Source organism: Diabrotica virgifera, chromosome 8, assembly GCF_917563875.1.
Source record: "Diabrotica virgifera virgifera chromosome 8, PGI_DIABVI_V3a".
Lineage (NCBI taxonomy): Eukaryota > Metazoa > Arthropoda > Insecta > Coleoptera > Chrysomelidae > Diabrotica > Diabrotica virgifera.
In genome coordinates this window covers 207,615,443-207,629,857 of record NC_065450.1, presented here as the reverse complement: position 1 = coordinate 207,629,857, position 14,415 = coordinate 207,615,443, and the positions used below count along the sequence as shown (strand labels likewise).

At 31.3% G+C, this 14,415-nt stretch overlaps 2 protein-coding genes across 3 annotated transcripts in view; one reads left to right on the top strand and one right to left on the bottom strand.

Moving 5' to 3' along the window:
• LOC114331049 (uncharacterized) overlaps nt 1-14,415 on the bottom strand; it is a 527,814-nt gene that overhangs the window by 390,600 nt on the left and 122,799 nt on the right. The window contains exon 7 of the mRNA XM_050659330.1: nt 2,662-2,780. Within this exon, the coding sequence (XP_050515287.1) occupies nt 2,662-2,780 (119 nt within the window). The remainder of the gene's footprint in view (nt 1-2,661; nt 2,781-14,415) is intronic.
• The window catches only part of LOC114331039 (RWD domain-containing protein 2A), a 515,824-nt gene that overhangs the window by 400,859 nt on the left and 100,550 nt on the right, over nt 1-14,415 (top strand). The gene's annotated exons all lie outside the window — the stretch shown is intronic.

Genomic DNA, 14,415 nt, shown 5'->3' with positions numbered 1-14,415 from the left:
TAATTTATAAAATACCTAGGGTAAATTTAGTGGGCGCAAACAAACGGACATTGGCAACTATAAATGAAGGCATACGAGTAATGGTACGACTGGGTAAGAAGATGTATGCACTACAATGTGTAATAATGCCAAACATGTCACATGACATGATAGTAGGAGTTGACGAATTGGCAGAAAAACATGTAGTGATAGATTTTAAAAATAATACGGACGAATCAGGTAAAGACCAAACAGTGGAAATGAATTTGGCAACGAAGCAAGGACAAAGAAGAAAAGGGAGAAAAAGTCAGAAAAAGACAAAAGAAAATGAAACCTGTGGCTCCTCAAAAGAAGAGTTGAGCCCAGAAGAAGAAAAATTGAGAGTATCAAAAGCAAAAGAAAACTGGGATTCCTCAAAAGAAGAGATGAGCTCAGGAGAAGGAGAAATAAAGCTAACAAATGAAAGCGAAAAAGATATAATCGAAACAGTGGCATTTGAAGAGGAGGCATATGAAAACGAGGATGCAGAATGCACGGTAAAAGTATGTGAAAAATCTGAGGAAAAAGACAGAAGATTGATATGGGAAAAAGGGAAAGACAACATAATAGCCGACACTCTAACACAGGATGAGGACACTGAAAATAAGGAAACAATTACTCTACAGGTGGGACTAATTAGAGTAATACAAGAAGAAGGGGTATAAGACGTAGATTAAAGTAAGGAAATATACAGGGAGTTGGTTTTGCCTCGAGAAAATTTATTTAAAAATGCAGATAAATTTTATCGAATACAAGGCGGGGATTTGTTATATTTCTATGTGATATGAAAATTAAAATTTGATAATTATAAACAGAATTCAATTTAATATAAAATATTTTCAATTTTCTCAACCACGGGCATATAAATTTAGAACAACCTGTATACAACAAATTGTTATATTTAATTTTAAGAAGTGATTAAATAAGACTCAAGTGAAATCGTTAAAAGGTCATTAAAATTTGTATATAGTAGAAAGTAATTTTAGAATGGGAATTAACTATTTTCTTTGAAATCCATTAAGCATATTTAGAAAGTTTAAAAATTGGTTTTGAGGAATACTGCGAATGAGAGTTGGTGGTGGAATTTTGGTTTGTGAATCTGGAAGGGATATTTAGAAAGTAGGGGAATGAATGACAAATAGAGATCAGAATGTTTTGAGCTGTCGAGAAGTGAAGTCGAGTAGTAGACGGTAGTGTTCGAGGAGTGAGAAAGTCGGTGTAGTTCCGTGAGTGTGGAGTATCTATCGTAGAACGAGAGGTAGGCCAAGTTGAGAGTAAAAGAACCTCCTTGAGCCAAGAGTTCCCGGTAGCTGATTGCAGTTTCGAAAAAGGTAGAAGACAGCATCACAACAGAAGCAGGAAACGAGAGATATACGAGTTAGTTTCAGAGGAGAACATTACTGGAAGCCAGGACGAGGTTTGATTGCAGCCAAGGACAGCAGGAAACGGGTCTTATGTGAAGACATTCTCAGTGCACCAAAAAAAAGGTCAGTCTCATTTGTTTGGACATGAATATATGGGTTTTTTCGTAGTAAATACCACATTTAAAATTGAGGAAACATAATCAATAATATCAGAAAAGCTTCATCAAACTTAAATAGAATTGTTGCTGATAAATCATAATAGTTAAATGTTAATAAAAACTTTCAATTGGAAATCAAAAGGAAATAAGATTCCCATGTATAAATGTTATGTTTAAGAATAATAAGATATAGCAAATATTAAGCAGTGATTGCCATTTAAATAAAATAAACAATATTTTGATTACAATTGTAACCCATATGTGTTATTATTCTACTCTTTTCTTTCCTATCCCGATTAGGAACCATTAAGAAATACTTAGAAGCCACGTATGTAAGTAATTAATTTTATAAAAAAGCCCTGAGATTGAAAACATATTGATATGTGATCTGGTAAATTAATTAGATTATTATTAAAGCATTGATTAAATTAAATGACATATAAAATTATTATCTCATATCAATAATCAAGATCACAACAATATATACAACAGAAGTGTTTACTTCATTCCACGTTGTTTTATCGAAGGTATACTATACAGCCAACTACAGGGTTTACCCTTTTTAAAGTTTTTATTGATATTTGAGTATTGAGAATTTATATCATAAGAATTGAGTTAATACTCAACGGTGATTCATCTAACTAAAATCGTCAGAAATATGATTGTAGTGCTTTTTTGAGACACCGGCGTACAAATTACAGTGTCTTAGTTTATTTGCTTTTATCACTTCCCTCAAAGACAATAATCATCAAGACTGTCGCTTTAGCCTCTAAGAAAAGATGCTGGGAATTTTTTATCGTGACGGTCAGAGCTAAAAGCGGGAGGGACATTGGAGCGTAAGATGAATCTGTGCATCAGAAGCCCCATAAAGAGTCCGAAACTTTACGTGACTCATTACCTATTGTAAAGCCCGTTTTGGTATGTAGTTTCCAGACGGTGTATTTTTACAAAGCAGTTGTACAGATGAACTTTAAGAAGTTCTTCTCTATTTAATCAAATAAAAAATTGTATAGTTTTAAACACATACATATCAAATACTTTTTAAATATAAAATAGTTCCTAGTTTTACTATATCAAATTAATTATGGAAAGCATTTTTTTTTAATTTTAAAAATACTTACCTGAATCGGTTCCCATTGTACAACTCCGTTTTGGTAAATACTTTGAAAAGGATAAAAGTAATTGTCCATGTATTTATATATAATCGAGGGCTTCGGTAACCTTCCGTGCTGAATGGTATCTAAAAGAATATAGTGATATTTGATTATTGAAATACATATACAGGGTGTTAGTAAATAAGTATGAAAAACTTTAAGGGCTAATTCTACATAAAAAATAATGCCGGTTTGCTCTATAAACATATGTCCGCAAATTCGTCGTTTCCGAGATACGGGGTGTCGAAATTTTTATTTCAAACTGCCAATTTATTTATTGCTCTAAGACCGGTTAAGCTATGCAAATGAAATTTGGTGTATTTTAAGGGGTAGTTATTGTGCATTTTTTGACATACAATTAAGATTTTTGTATTCGTCATTGGGTAATGGTCTGAATTTATTTAAAGAAAAAATAGTACGCCACTGAGATATCTCAAATTAAAAATCATTTTTGAATTGCTGGTTCAATTTAAGACAAAAAATCCTGCCTGCCTTTTTTTCAAATGCGGCGCCGTTTTTATGCAAAAAAAAAATAAAACATCTTAACGTTTTATTTTAACCAATAGGCGGCGAGGTCCCAAACGCATATACGGAATGTTATTCGGTTCCAAATTCATATACGGAATGTTAAATATTCGTACACCGAAAAAGATAAGTTTTTATTCGAGTCTGATAAAAGAAGATTAATTTTAAAATACTTGTTACTGTATTATTAAATAAAAATAAAACAATAATAGTATTTGGAATGTTATTTGGTGCGAAATTCATATACGGTATGTTATATATACGTAGAACAAAAAGACGATTTTTATTAAAGCCAATTAAAATGTGACTGGTTTTTAATAGTATATTATGCAACGAGCATTTAATGATAATCATAATGAAGCGAGTATAAGGGATACGAAACGAGCCGCCTAGCGGCGAGTTTCGTATAGAGTACGAGATTCATAATGATAATTAAATGCAAGTTGTTTACACGATTTTTTCTATGATCATTCACAAAAAAATATATTCAAATTTATTAATTTTGTAACGCAAACAAATTAAGTAGTTTGTCAGTCTGTCAGTTTGTTTACATATTGAGAACTGTCAAAGAGTATGTATTTGATTCGCCATTAGTTACTGAGCGTGTGCCACCTTTATCGCAAATGTCATATCGCGATTCTATTGTATCTGTATCGCGATTCTATTGTATTAAAAATCTGTATCCTAATGAAAATATGTATCATAATGAAGTTCATAATGATACAGGTAGTGACATCATAAATGATATATTATAGTATGAGAATAGAAAAATTATTGTTAATGTATTATTAAAGATCCACAAGGAAATAGCTATTTGTATAACAAGGGAGCAAAGTGCTACTTTTCCTCCCGAGAATGAAGTTTACTGCCCGACGCGTAGCGGAGGAAAAGGCACTTTATTCAAGGGAGGAAAAGGCACTTTACTCCCATGTTATACATATGGTTTTTCCATCTTCCTCAAATAACAAGTCATTTTTTTATGTTTACTTAATTTATTTATGTATCTAACCAACAAAATTTATTAGAACTACAACTAACAAGTAGGTACAATGTAACTGTCAACTGTCAAATATAAGTCAAATTATTAATGTAAACATTGTTAAATCAGAATAACAATTTACTGTTTTTACCGTTCTGCAAAATACAAGGTGTTTTTAAATAAACGTTAAAATGTATAGATACTTACGTAATGGAAAATAGATATTGTACAGGGCATAAGTTATATTTCATGAATGAAATACCATGACGTCACTTTTACTTTTCCTCCCTAGGGAGGAAGTATATTTTCCTCCCTAGGGAGGAAAAGTACAACTTTGCTCCCTACAATCAGCTCCGGAAAAGTATACTTTCGGTAGAGGTAGGTGGAAAAAGGTTTTCCTGTAGTTGGCTGTATACCATTTAATACAAAAAAACGAATATAGTCCTTTATAAAAAGTCTATATTTAAAATCCCTAAAAAGGGCTACATCACAGAACTAGTTTTAGATTGATTGACCAATCATCATCAGTGCTTTCGTAAAATGAATATAACCTTATAACATGGTGCAAAGGTTTTAAAATTTTGACTACGGTTAAAAAAAGTTGTACGTTATACTCACGTGATCTTACATGCTAACCACCAAAATATTTGTAATTATGTAATATATGTAAATAAAATTTGTAATATTATATTTTGGTGATTAGCATGGTAAGGTCACGTGAGTATAACCTACAACTTTTTTTAAACGTTGTCAAAATTTTAAAACCTTTGCATCATTTTATCAGGTTATATTCATTTTAGGAAAGCACTGATGATGATTGGTCAATCAATCTAGAACTAGTTCTGTGATGTAGCCCTTTTTAGGGATTTTAAATGTAGACTTTTTATAAAGGACTTTATTCGTTTTTTGTATTATATGGTATACAGACAACTACAGGAAAACCTTTTTCCTTGTGGATCTTTAATAATACATTAACAATAATTTTTCTATTCTCATACTATAATATATCAATTATGATGTCACTACTTGTATCATAATGCACTTCATTATGATACATATTTTCATTAGGATACAGATTTTTAACCTATAGAATCGCGATATGACATTTGCGATAAAGGTGGCACACGCGCAGTAACCAATGGCGAATCAAATAAATACTCTTTGACAGTTCTCAATATGTAAACAAACTGTCAGATGACAAACTACTTAATTTGTTTGCGTTACAAAATTAATAAATTTAAATATATTTTTTTGTGAATGATCATAGAAAAAATCGTGTAAACAACTTGCATTTAATTATCATTATGAATCTCTTACTCTATACGAAACTTGCCGCTAGGCGGCTCGTTTCGTATCCCTTATACTCGCTTTATAATGACCATTATTAAATGCTCGTTGCATAATATACTATCAAAAACCAGTCTCATTTTAATTGGCTTTAATAAAAATCGTCTTTTTGTTCTACGAATATTTAAAATACCGTATATGAATTTCGCACCAAATAACATTCCAAATACTATAATTGTTTTGTTTTTATTTAATAATACAGTAACAAATATTTTAAAATTAATCTCCTTTTAACAGACTCTAATAAAAAATTATCTTTTTCGGTGTACGAATATTTAACATTCGGTATATGAATTTGGAACCGAATAACATTCCGTATATGCGTTTGGGACCTCGCCGCCTATTGGTTAAAATATGACCGCGTGCTGCAACGAACCAATAGAAAACTCCTAGGTTCCAAATACATACGGAATGTTTATATGCTAGCGGGCCATAACTGTACCAAATTTTCTCTGGAGACCTAGGAATCGGCGAATAGCTTTTTTTAATTCATCCCATAAATGCTCAATAGGATTGACATCTGGGCTGCATGCGGGCCATTCTAATATTATCAATCCAAGCTCTATTTAGGATATTTATGTTTATAAGTCAATAAGTGTTTTTATTTACAAAATTTTGTACAGCTCTTACAAGAAAAGAGATATTCGGATAATTCAAAAAGCAAAATCTTAGGAATATCTTCAAGATAATACGAAAGGAGTATGTAACAAAATTAGCCCTCCAATGTTTCCACAGAATTTTTTATACAGCGCGGAGAAAATACAACGCTTCCATTCATCCCCGTATAATGCCATCTAAGCAAAAAAATTTTAGTTGCCGAAATAATCACAAACGACACCAAAACATGTGTCTATAAACTGATGCAAGAATCTTGAAAATCGGAGTACAAATAATAAAGTTGTAAATTGTCAAACTTAATCAAAAATTTTGGGAGGCGGAATTTTGTGCCAATGAGTGTATATCCAAAAAAAATCAATAAAGTGAAAAAATATATTTTTTTACAAACATATTTAAAATAATTCCTTCGTCCATTGGATTACCGGCCATGTATTTTGCGTGATTTTGCGCACCGTGTCACGACTTGTCCAGTTATTTTAGTTGAATTGGTTGCGCCCCGAAATTGTGCAATTATTTATTTTGACAATGTTTATTTTGAATCGGCCGTTATGTCGCAATTGTTTTCATAGAATTATCATTTACACTCATGTGAAAATATGACAACGGAAAAAACACTCCCCTTTCAACCCCGCGCACGGCCCGTTTCCTTTACGCTTCACTTGCTTTTACTATTTTGTTTAATTCGCGTTTCGAATCAATGGAAATAATTAATTTAAAAAGTTTTATTGGGGTAATTGTACTATTTTAAAATTGTTTCGACATATAAATTTGTTGGCATTTGGCAAAAGTTTTGTGTAGAATTAAAAACGGTACATACTTATTTAGAGTTTTTCCAAAGAATATTGTAAAAAATATAACCTTGTTTGATTGTTAAGGAATAAAGAAGGATAAAAAGGGACTGAATGGGTAAAACAGGGGGGAGGGCTGTTGGGGGAGGGAGGGGAAGTTGTGTGTATGTAAATGAGGAGAGAAAAAGAAGGCATTAGACAAGATTTTTTTTTGAAGATTCAAATTTTTATCATATATTCATTCATATAATGCAAGCTATGCGAAGAGAATACAAGACACACAGTTTGGATTCATGAAAGGCGTAGGTACAAGAGATGCACTGTTTAGTCTAGAGGTATTATTTCAAAGATGCAGAGATATGACTTGCGATATTTACACCTGCTCTGTGGACTACCAAAAAGCATTTGATATAGTTCAACACCGAAAAATAATGGATGTTCTAACAAAAGCCCAAATGGGTGATAAACACCGGCGTATAATACATAATTTATACTGGAACCAATCAGCCACAATAAGAACAAATCTTGGAGATGAACCAACGGAAGCGATCCAGATTCTGCGAGGCGTTAGACAAGGATGTATACTTTCACCCATATTATTTAACCTATATTCAGAGGAAATATTTGGTGAAGCCTTGGAAAATTGCGGGTATGGAATACTCCTAAATTAGTCTGGACTGATTATCGGAGAATAGGCCATTTTTGGGAAAAGTTATTTACCAGCAATTTTATTGCTGGAATCGAATTATAAGATCCTATATATTAATAATATAGGTATGTAAAGTCCTCAGATAGTGTGCTACTTTTTTATAAACAAAATGGCGCACGAAAATCGTGTTGTTTTCAATTATTGCTCTATAACTCCGAAGATTTTAACTTTACAACAAAAACACTCAAATAAAAATTCACCGTGATTAAATTCTGCATAGAGACGCGTTTTTCCCGATCTGCTCCGACGAAAATTTTCCTCGGAAAATGCGGGTTTTCCCAACAAAATCTTTAATTTTCAAATAAAGTTTTAGATAAGTAATTATCTACCAATAATTAAATAATTTGGTGACTTAAAAGCCTTTTTGGTTTAGATTATAGTTCCAGAAGCTGAGGAAAATTAAACGAATATTTTAGCAACAATTCAATTGTTAATTATTGATTTATGGTCGCAATAATAACCACAATAATTATGATACACTTATCAAGCTTTGAAATCTTATAAAGATGAGATGCCTATTTAATATTTTGTCGACAAAATATGAATTTTTTATTTTTTTGCATAATCTTTAAATGTTTTAAAAAAAATAGTTATAAACAAATTAACGTTTCTCAGAAAGTTTTTATTATATTATAATTTTAAAAAATAGCTAAAATGCGCATTTTAAATATCTTTAAAATGAATGCTTTAAAACTTTTTTGCAACCATTTGTAAAAAAGATATGAAACAGCAAAGTAAACATACGATTACTATTGTGTTTATAATTTTTTTAAATTCTTTCAAAGCGTAAAAGTGAGTTTAAAGTACAGCTAATTATTTACAAAAAATATCGATTATCAGTTTAATGGTTATATGTTAATTAAATATTATAATTATATTTTTTTATAATTTACACGCGCGAAAGTAGAGTAACATAGTACTGTAGCTAAAATTTTCACTCGGAGCGACGACCGGCCGCGTGATGTACACTTTTAATAAATAATGCATGCTGCGTGTCAGTCGCTTCGAGTGAACATTTTAGCTCCGACTCTGTATCAGGCCTACGTTTGCGCTAAAAATTACAAAAAAAAAGTATTTTTAATCTTTGATTAAAATATAACCATTGCACTAATATTTGACATTCTTTGTGAGTAATTAGGTTGTACCATAGACTCACTTTTAAGCTTTGAAACAATTAAAACAAATTATAAACAACGAAGCTTTGGTATATTTACTTTGCTGTTTCATAACTTTTTTGCAAATGGTTGGAAAATTTTTTTAAAGCATTCATTTTCAAGACCTATGAAATACGCATTTTAAGTATTTTTTTAAATTAGAATATAATAAACAATTTCTGAGAAATGTTAATTTGTTTATAACAATTTTTTTAAACATTTAAAGATTATGCAAAAAATGAAAAATTTATATTTTGTCGACAAAATATTAAATAGGCATCACACCTTTATAATCTTTCTAAGTTTGATCAATGTCTCATGAATATTTTGGTTGTTATTGCGACTGTAAATTGTTAATTAACAATTGAATTGTTGCTAAAATATTCGTTTCATTTTCACCGGCTTCTGAATTTATAATCTATAACAAGAAAGCTTTTATTTCACCAAGCTATATAATTATTGATAAATAATTACTGGCCCAAAAAATTTATTTGAAAATTCGAGATTTTGTTGGGAAAACCCACATTTTCCGAGGAAAATTTTCGTCGGAGCAAATCGGGAAAACATGTCTCTATGCAGAATTTAATTGCGGTGAATTTTTATTTGAGTGTTTTTGGTGTAAAGTTAAAATCTTCCGAGTTATAGAGCAATAATTGAAAAAAATACGATTTGTCGGCGCCATTTTGTTTATAAAAAAAGTAGCACACTATATGCGGACTTTGCATATCTATATTAATAATATATAGGATCTTATAATTCGATTCCAGCAATAAAATTGCTGGTAAATAACCTTTCTTTGTACTTTACTAATTAGACCAGCGTATTATAACTATTTTTTTTTTTTCAAAATTTAAAGATTATGCAAAAAAAAGAAAAATTTATATTTCGTTGATAAAATATTAAATAAGCATCTCATCTTTATAATCTTTATAAGTTTGATCAATGTATCATGATTATTTTGGTTATTATTGCGATCGTAATTTGTTAATTAACAATTGAATTGTTGCTAAAATATTCGTTTAATTTTCACCGGCTTCTGGAATTACAATCTATACCAAGAAAGCTTTGATGTCACTAAGTTATTTAATTATTGATTAATAATAACTTACCTAAAACTTTATTTGAAAATTAGAGTTTTTGTTAGGAAAACCCGCATTTTCCGAGGAAAATTTTCATTGGAGCAAATCGTAAAAAACATATCTCTATGCAGAATTTAATTGCGGTGAATTTTTATTAAGGTGTTTTGGTTGTAAAGTTAAAATCTTCGGAGTTATAGAGCAATAATTAAAAATACGATTTGTCGGCGCCATTTTGTTTATAAAAAAAGTAGCACACTATCTGCGGACTTTGCATACCTCTATTATTAATATATAGGATCTTATAATTCGATTCCAGCAATAAAATTGCTGGTAAATAACTTTTCCATGAATTTTGCTAATTAGCCCAGGTAAATGGAGAATGCCTAAACAACATCCGTTATGCAGACGACACCATTATTTTTGCAGATAGTTTGAACAGTTTACAGCAACTCATAAACAGAGTAAATGAAGTAAGGGAAAGATTTGGACTACAAGTAAACATATCAAAAACTAAATGTATGGTCATCAGCAAAAATAAAATCGAATTAGAGACGCCCAACTGCTTATCAAGAATACACCAGTGGACCTAGTAAAACAGTATACCTATCTTAGAACAATAGTAAACGAACAATAGGATCACTTACAAGAAGTAAAATGTAGAATAGAGAAGGCTAGGAGTGCATTCAATAACATGGCCAGACTCTTTAAAAGCCACAACCTTAATCTGGAGATAAAAGTAAGGATCCTACGATGTTATAATCTTCTCAATAATATACTACGGAGTTGAGTCCTGGACACTCACTGAAGCGATGGAGAGAAGACTTAAAGTCTTCGAGACGTGGCTATACAGGCGAATCCTAAGGATATCATGGACGGACAAGATAAGCAACGAGACGGTACTACGAAGAATGGGGAAAGAAAGAGAGTTGATGTATACCATTAAAAGGAGAAAGTTAGAATATCTCGGACGCATAATGAGAAACTGCGCTACATACAGATTACTGAAGGTAATGCTTCAAGGAAAAGTATTGGGAAAGCGAGGAATTGGGAAAAGAAGAATATCATGGTTAAAGAACCTGAGAAAATGGTTCTCCACAACAACTAATCTATTTAAAGCATTAATTAATAAAATAATTATAGCTAGAATGACCGCCAATATTCCAAACGAATATGCACCAAAAGAAGAAAAAGATTCATTCATAAACTTGTAACCTCGGAAACCTTTTTTGGATGGTGCTAGAAAGGTCACCAATGGAGACACTGCGAACGGCAGCCAGATGGTTGGTGGAAAGCGAGTCGTGGGTTCGAAACTAGCTTTTGGAACGTGGAATGAGGCCAATAGAAGAAATAGGTAAAGATAAGACAAGAGAAGGTAGATTAGAGAAGAGAGAGAAACAGATATAAAGATAGATAGGTAAAATTACCATAGAAAAGAAAAGAGATACAGGACGCCACTTCTTTTGGGGTTACAGTAAACCCATTGGTTGACTAACTCCTCTACCAATTGTAGATGAAATAGGAGTTAGTCAATTAATGCCTCGTCAGGTTTACTGCTCTTACGGCGCCGTAAATTATCGCCCGTGTGGTATTAGCCTTAAAGGTACTACCAAAATGGATAGAATAAGGAACACAGATATAATGAAGAAACTGAAAAAACTGAGTTTATAAAACAGAGACAGCTGAGGATGAAAGGAGGTGCAATATGAGTGTGAGGAGTATGGGAAGGAAAAATATTGAAAGGCAAAAAAATAAATAAAACATGGGATGAAGTCATCGAAATGATATTGGAGAGAAGAGGAGTGCCATGGGCAGACGCAAAGCTGTTGACATGAAAATGCAAAAAATGAAAGAAGTAAATTAAACCTTTACCCTCATATAGTAAAAAGATTTTTGATTATAATATATTATGTAAGTCACATATCATGGGAGTATAATATTGTAGGCTATTGATTATGCATTGTAGTAGGCATTGTTTTATTGTTTCATATTGAGTGCTACCATTTAAAGGGGGGCGTTTTTGAGAGAGGGGTGAATTAGTCCCTAGACACAGGGTGCATTAGGTTAAGTTCTATGCACTTTTGGTACAAACGTGTCTACAGAAAAATTGTTCCAGATTAAATTTACTATCGAAATATCACCTTTTAAAGTCAAAAATATATTTTTTTACAAAAATATATTAAGAAAAAAGTAAAAAAAAACACGAAGGAAAGCAATTTTGTTTTTTGCCCCATAATTTATTTCCACGGGGATATAGGTAAGGCATTGCTCTATAAAAAAAGCTACCATCCTTTCTCTTTAAAATGACGTTTGAATGAAGTCTCTAGGATTTATAGTTTCCGAAATATGATTTTTGAAAATTTGCCACTCACAGCGATTTTGGTCCATTTTCCTTGTAATTTTGCAAACATTGTTCTGTAACTTTTTTCTACGCAGCTTTAGGTAATGGTACAGTTAGTAGGAAGAAAATTGAATTACCTTTAAAATGGTCTATTGGAGAAGGCTGTATGCAGTATGACTATTTTTAAGCAAGACATGATTTTTCAAAGTTTTATACGTTTAATGATTTTTGATATATTTTACGTTTATTTTTAAATTTCTCATTATAACTTTTTTTACATTTAGGTATATACATTGTGCAATAAAAAAGAAAGCTTATTTTTTCTATGGATGCTAAACAATATGCAACTTCTCTCACTACTTATATACATTCAAAAGAACAATTTCTCAGGCAGTGAGAAAAGTCGGCCATTGCAGTGAGAAAAGTCGGCCATTGCAGTGAGAAATATTTTTTCTTACGGGTTCACCGCCGGTTTACATACATATGATCGCCATTTCCATGGTAACATGCACAATACAAACACAATTATTTTTGTCAAACAAAATGTGTTGACACTTGTCAAAACTTATCAAAAATTACCATTTATAAGAATGTTCAACTGTGAATTATATTGTTAAATAAATAAAGTCTATAAATATTAAGATTATTAAATACCTATGTGTATATATGTATTTTATTTCAATTTAGGCATATAATATACCTAAAAGCACCTAAATTATTTAATTTTGAAGTTTTAACTCTTGACAAAAACGCATCCATAGAAAAAGTACAGTGTACAACACGAGAGGAAATGACATATTTCTCTCGCTTGATTTGCGGCACTCGCCTCGTGCCTCGGCTCGTGCCAACAAACTTCTGCGCTCGTGAGAAATATGTCTTTTTTCTCTCTTGTTGTACAATATACTATTCTTTACTTTAAAACGGTGTATTGTAAAAAATTCTAGAACTATATCTAAACAAGATATACTTTTTCAAAGTGTGACATATACATATGCAACTAAGTTGGAATTACATATATGCAAAACTTTTTTTTTTGTTATTAACTTTATAAAAAAAATTTTCTTTATAAAATGCTCTGCACAGTCTAAAACCTAAGATGCAGTCATCAGATATTAAATTTTATTAATAATATACTAGGTATGTTAAAAAATATGAATTTTGCTCCAAAGTAAAGTACCTTTATATTTCACAATATCGAAAAGTGTTTAAGAAAACTTATTTGGAATTAAAAATTATGTTATAATATGGAATTCTATTCTTCTAATTGAAAAAAATAAAAAGTTTTAAAATTTTTCTCAAATTACGGATACCCTTGGATATCCTACGGATATCTTGTTCAAAAATAGTCCTAGAATTTTTTTACAATACACCATTTTAAAGTAAAGAAAATAAGCTTTCTTTTTTATTGCACAATGTATATACCTAAATGAAAAAGAAAAAAAAGAGACATTTCAAAAATAATCGTAAAAAATATCAAAAAGTATTATAGTATAAATCTTTGACAAACCATAACTTGCTTAAAAATAGTCGTACAACCTTATGCCATAGACCATTTTTAAAGGTAATTGACTTCTCTTCCTACTAAATGTACTATTGCATATACCTAGAAATGCGTAGAAACAAGTTACAGAACAATGTTTGCGAAATAATGGGGAAAAAGTCCCTGGAAAAAAATTTAACCTCGAACAATTTTTCTGTAGACGTACAGTGGAACCCCGATAAGTCGGCCTCCGATAACCCGGAAGTCCGGCTAACCCGGACCGATTTTCATCAAACAAAACAAACATTATTTCACTTTGACTGAGTTTCTTATCAAGAAATAAACAATAGTTACTGTATTCAACTGTACGTAATTTAGATGTAGGTATTGTGCATATGTATTTCTTGTTTTTGTAATTATAATGAGTATTTGTTTATTATTTATATGTATTTCATTAATTTTTACCATATTCTCCGGCTAACCCAGATTTTCGATAACCCGGATCGGCCGCGGTCCCGATTAATCCGACTTATCGAGGTTCCACTGTATTTGTACCGAAAGTGCATAGAAATCACCCTGTGCCTACGGACTAATTCACCCCTTTCTCAAATATGCACCCCTTTAAATGGTAGCACTCCGCGTTTTTTCATATTTAGAGTTCCATTGACCATATGAAACAATAAAACCCCGTTAACATTGTAGTT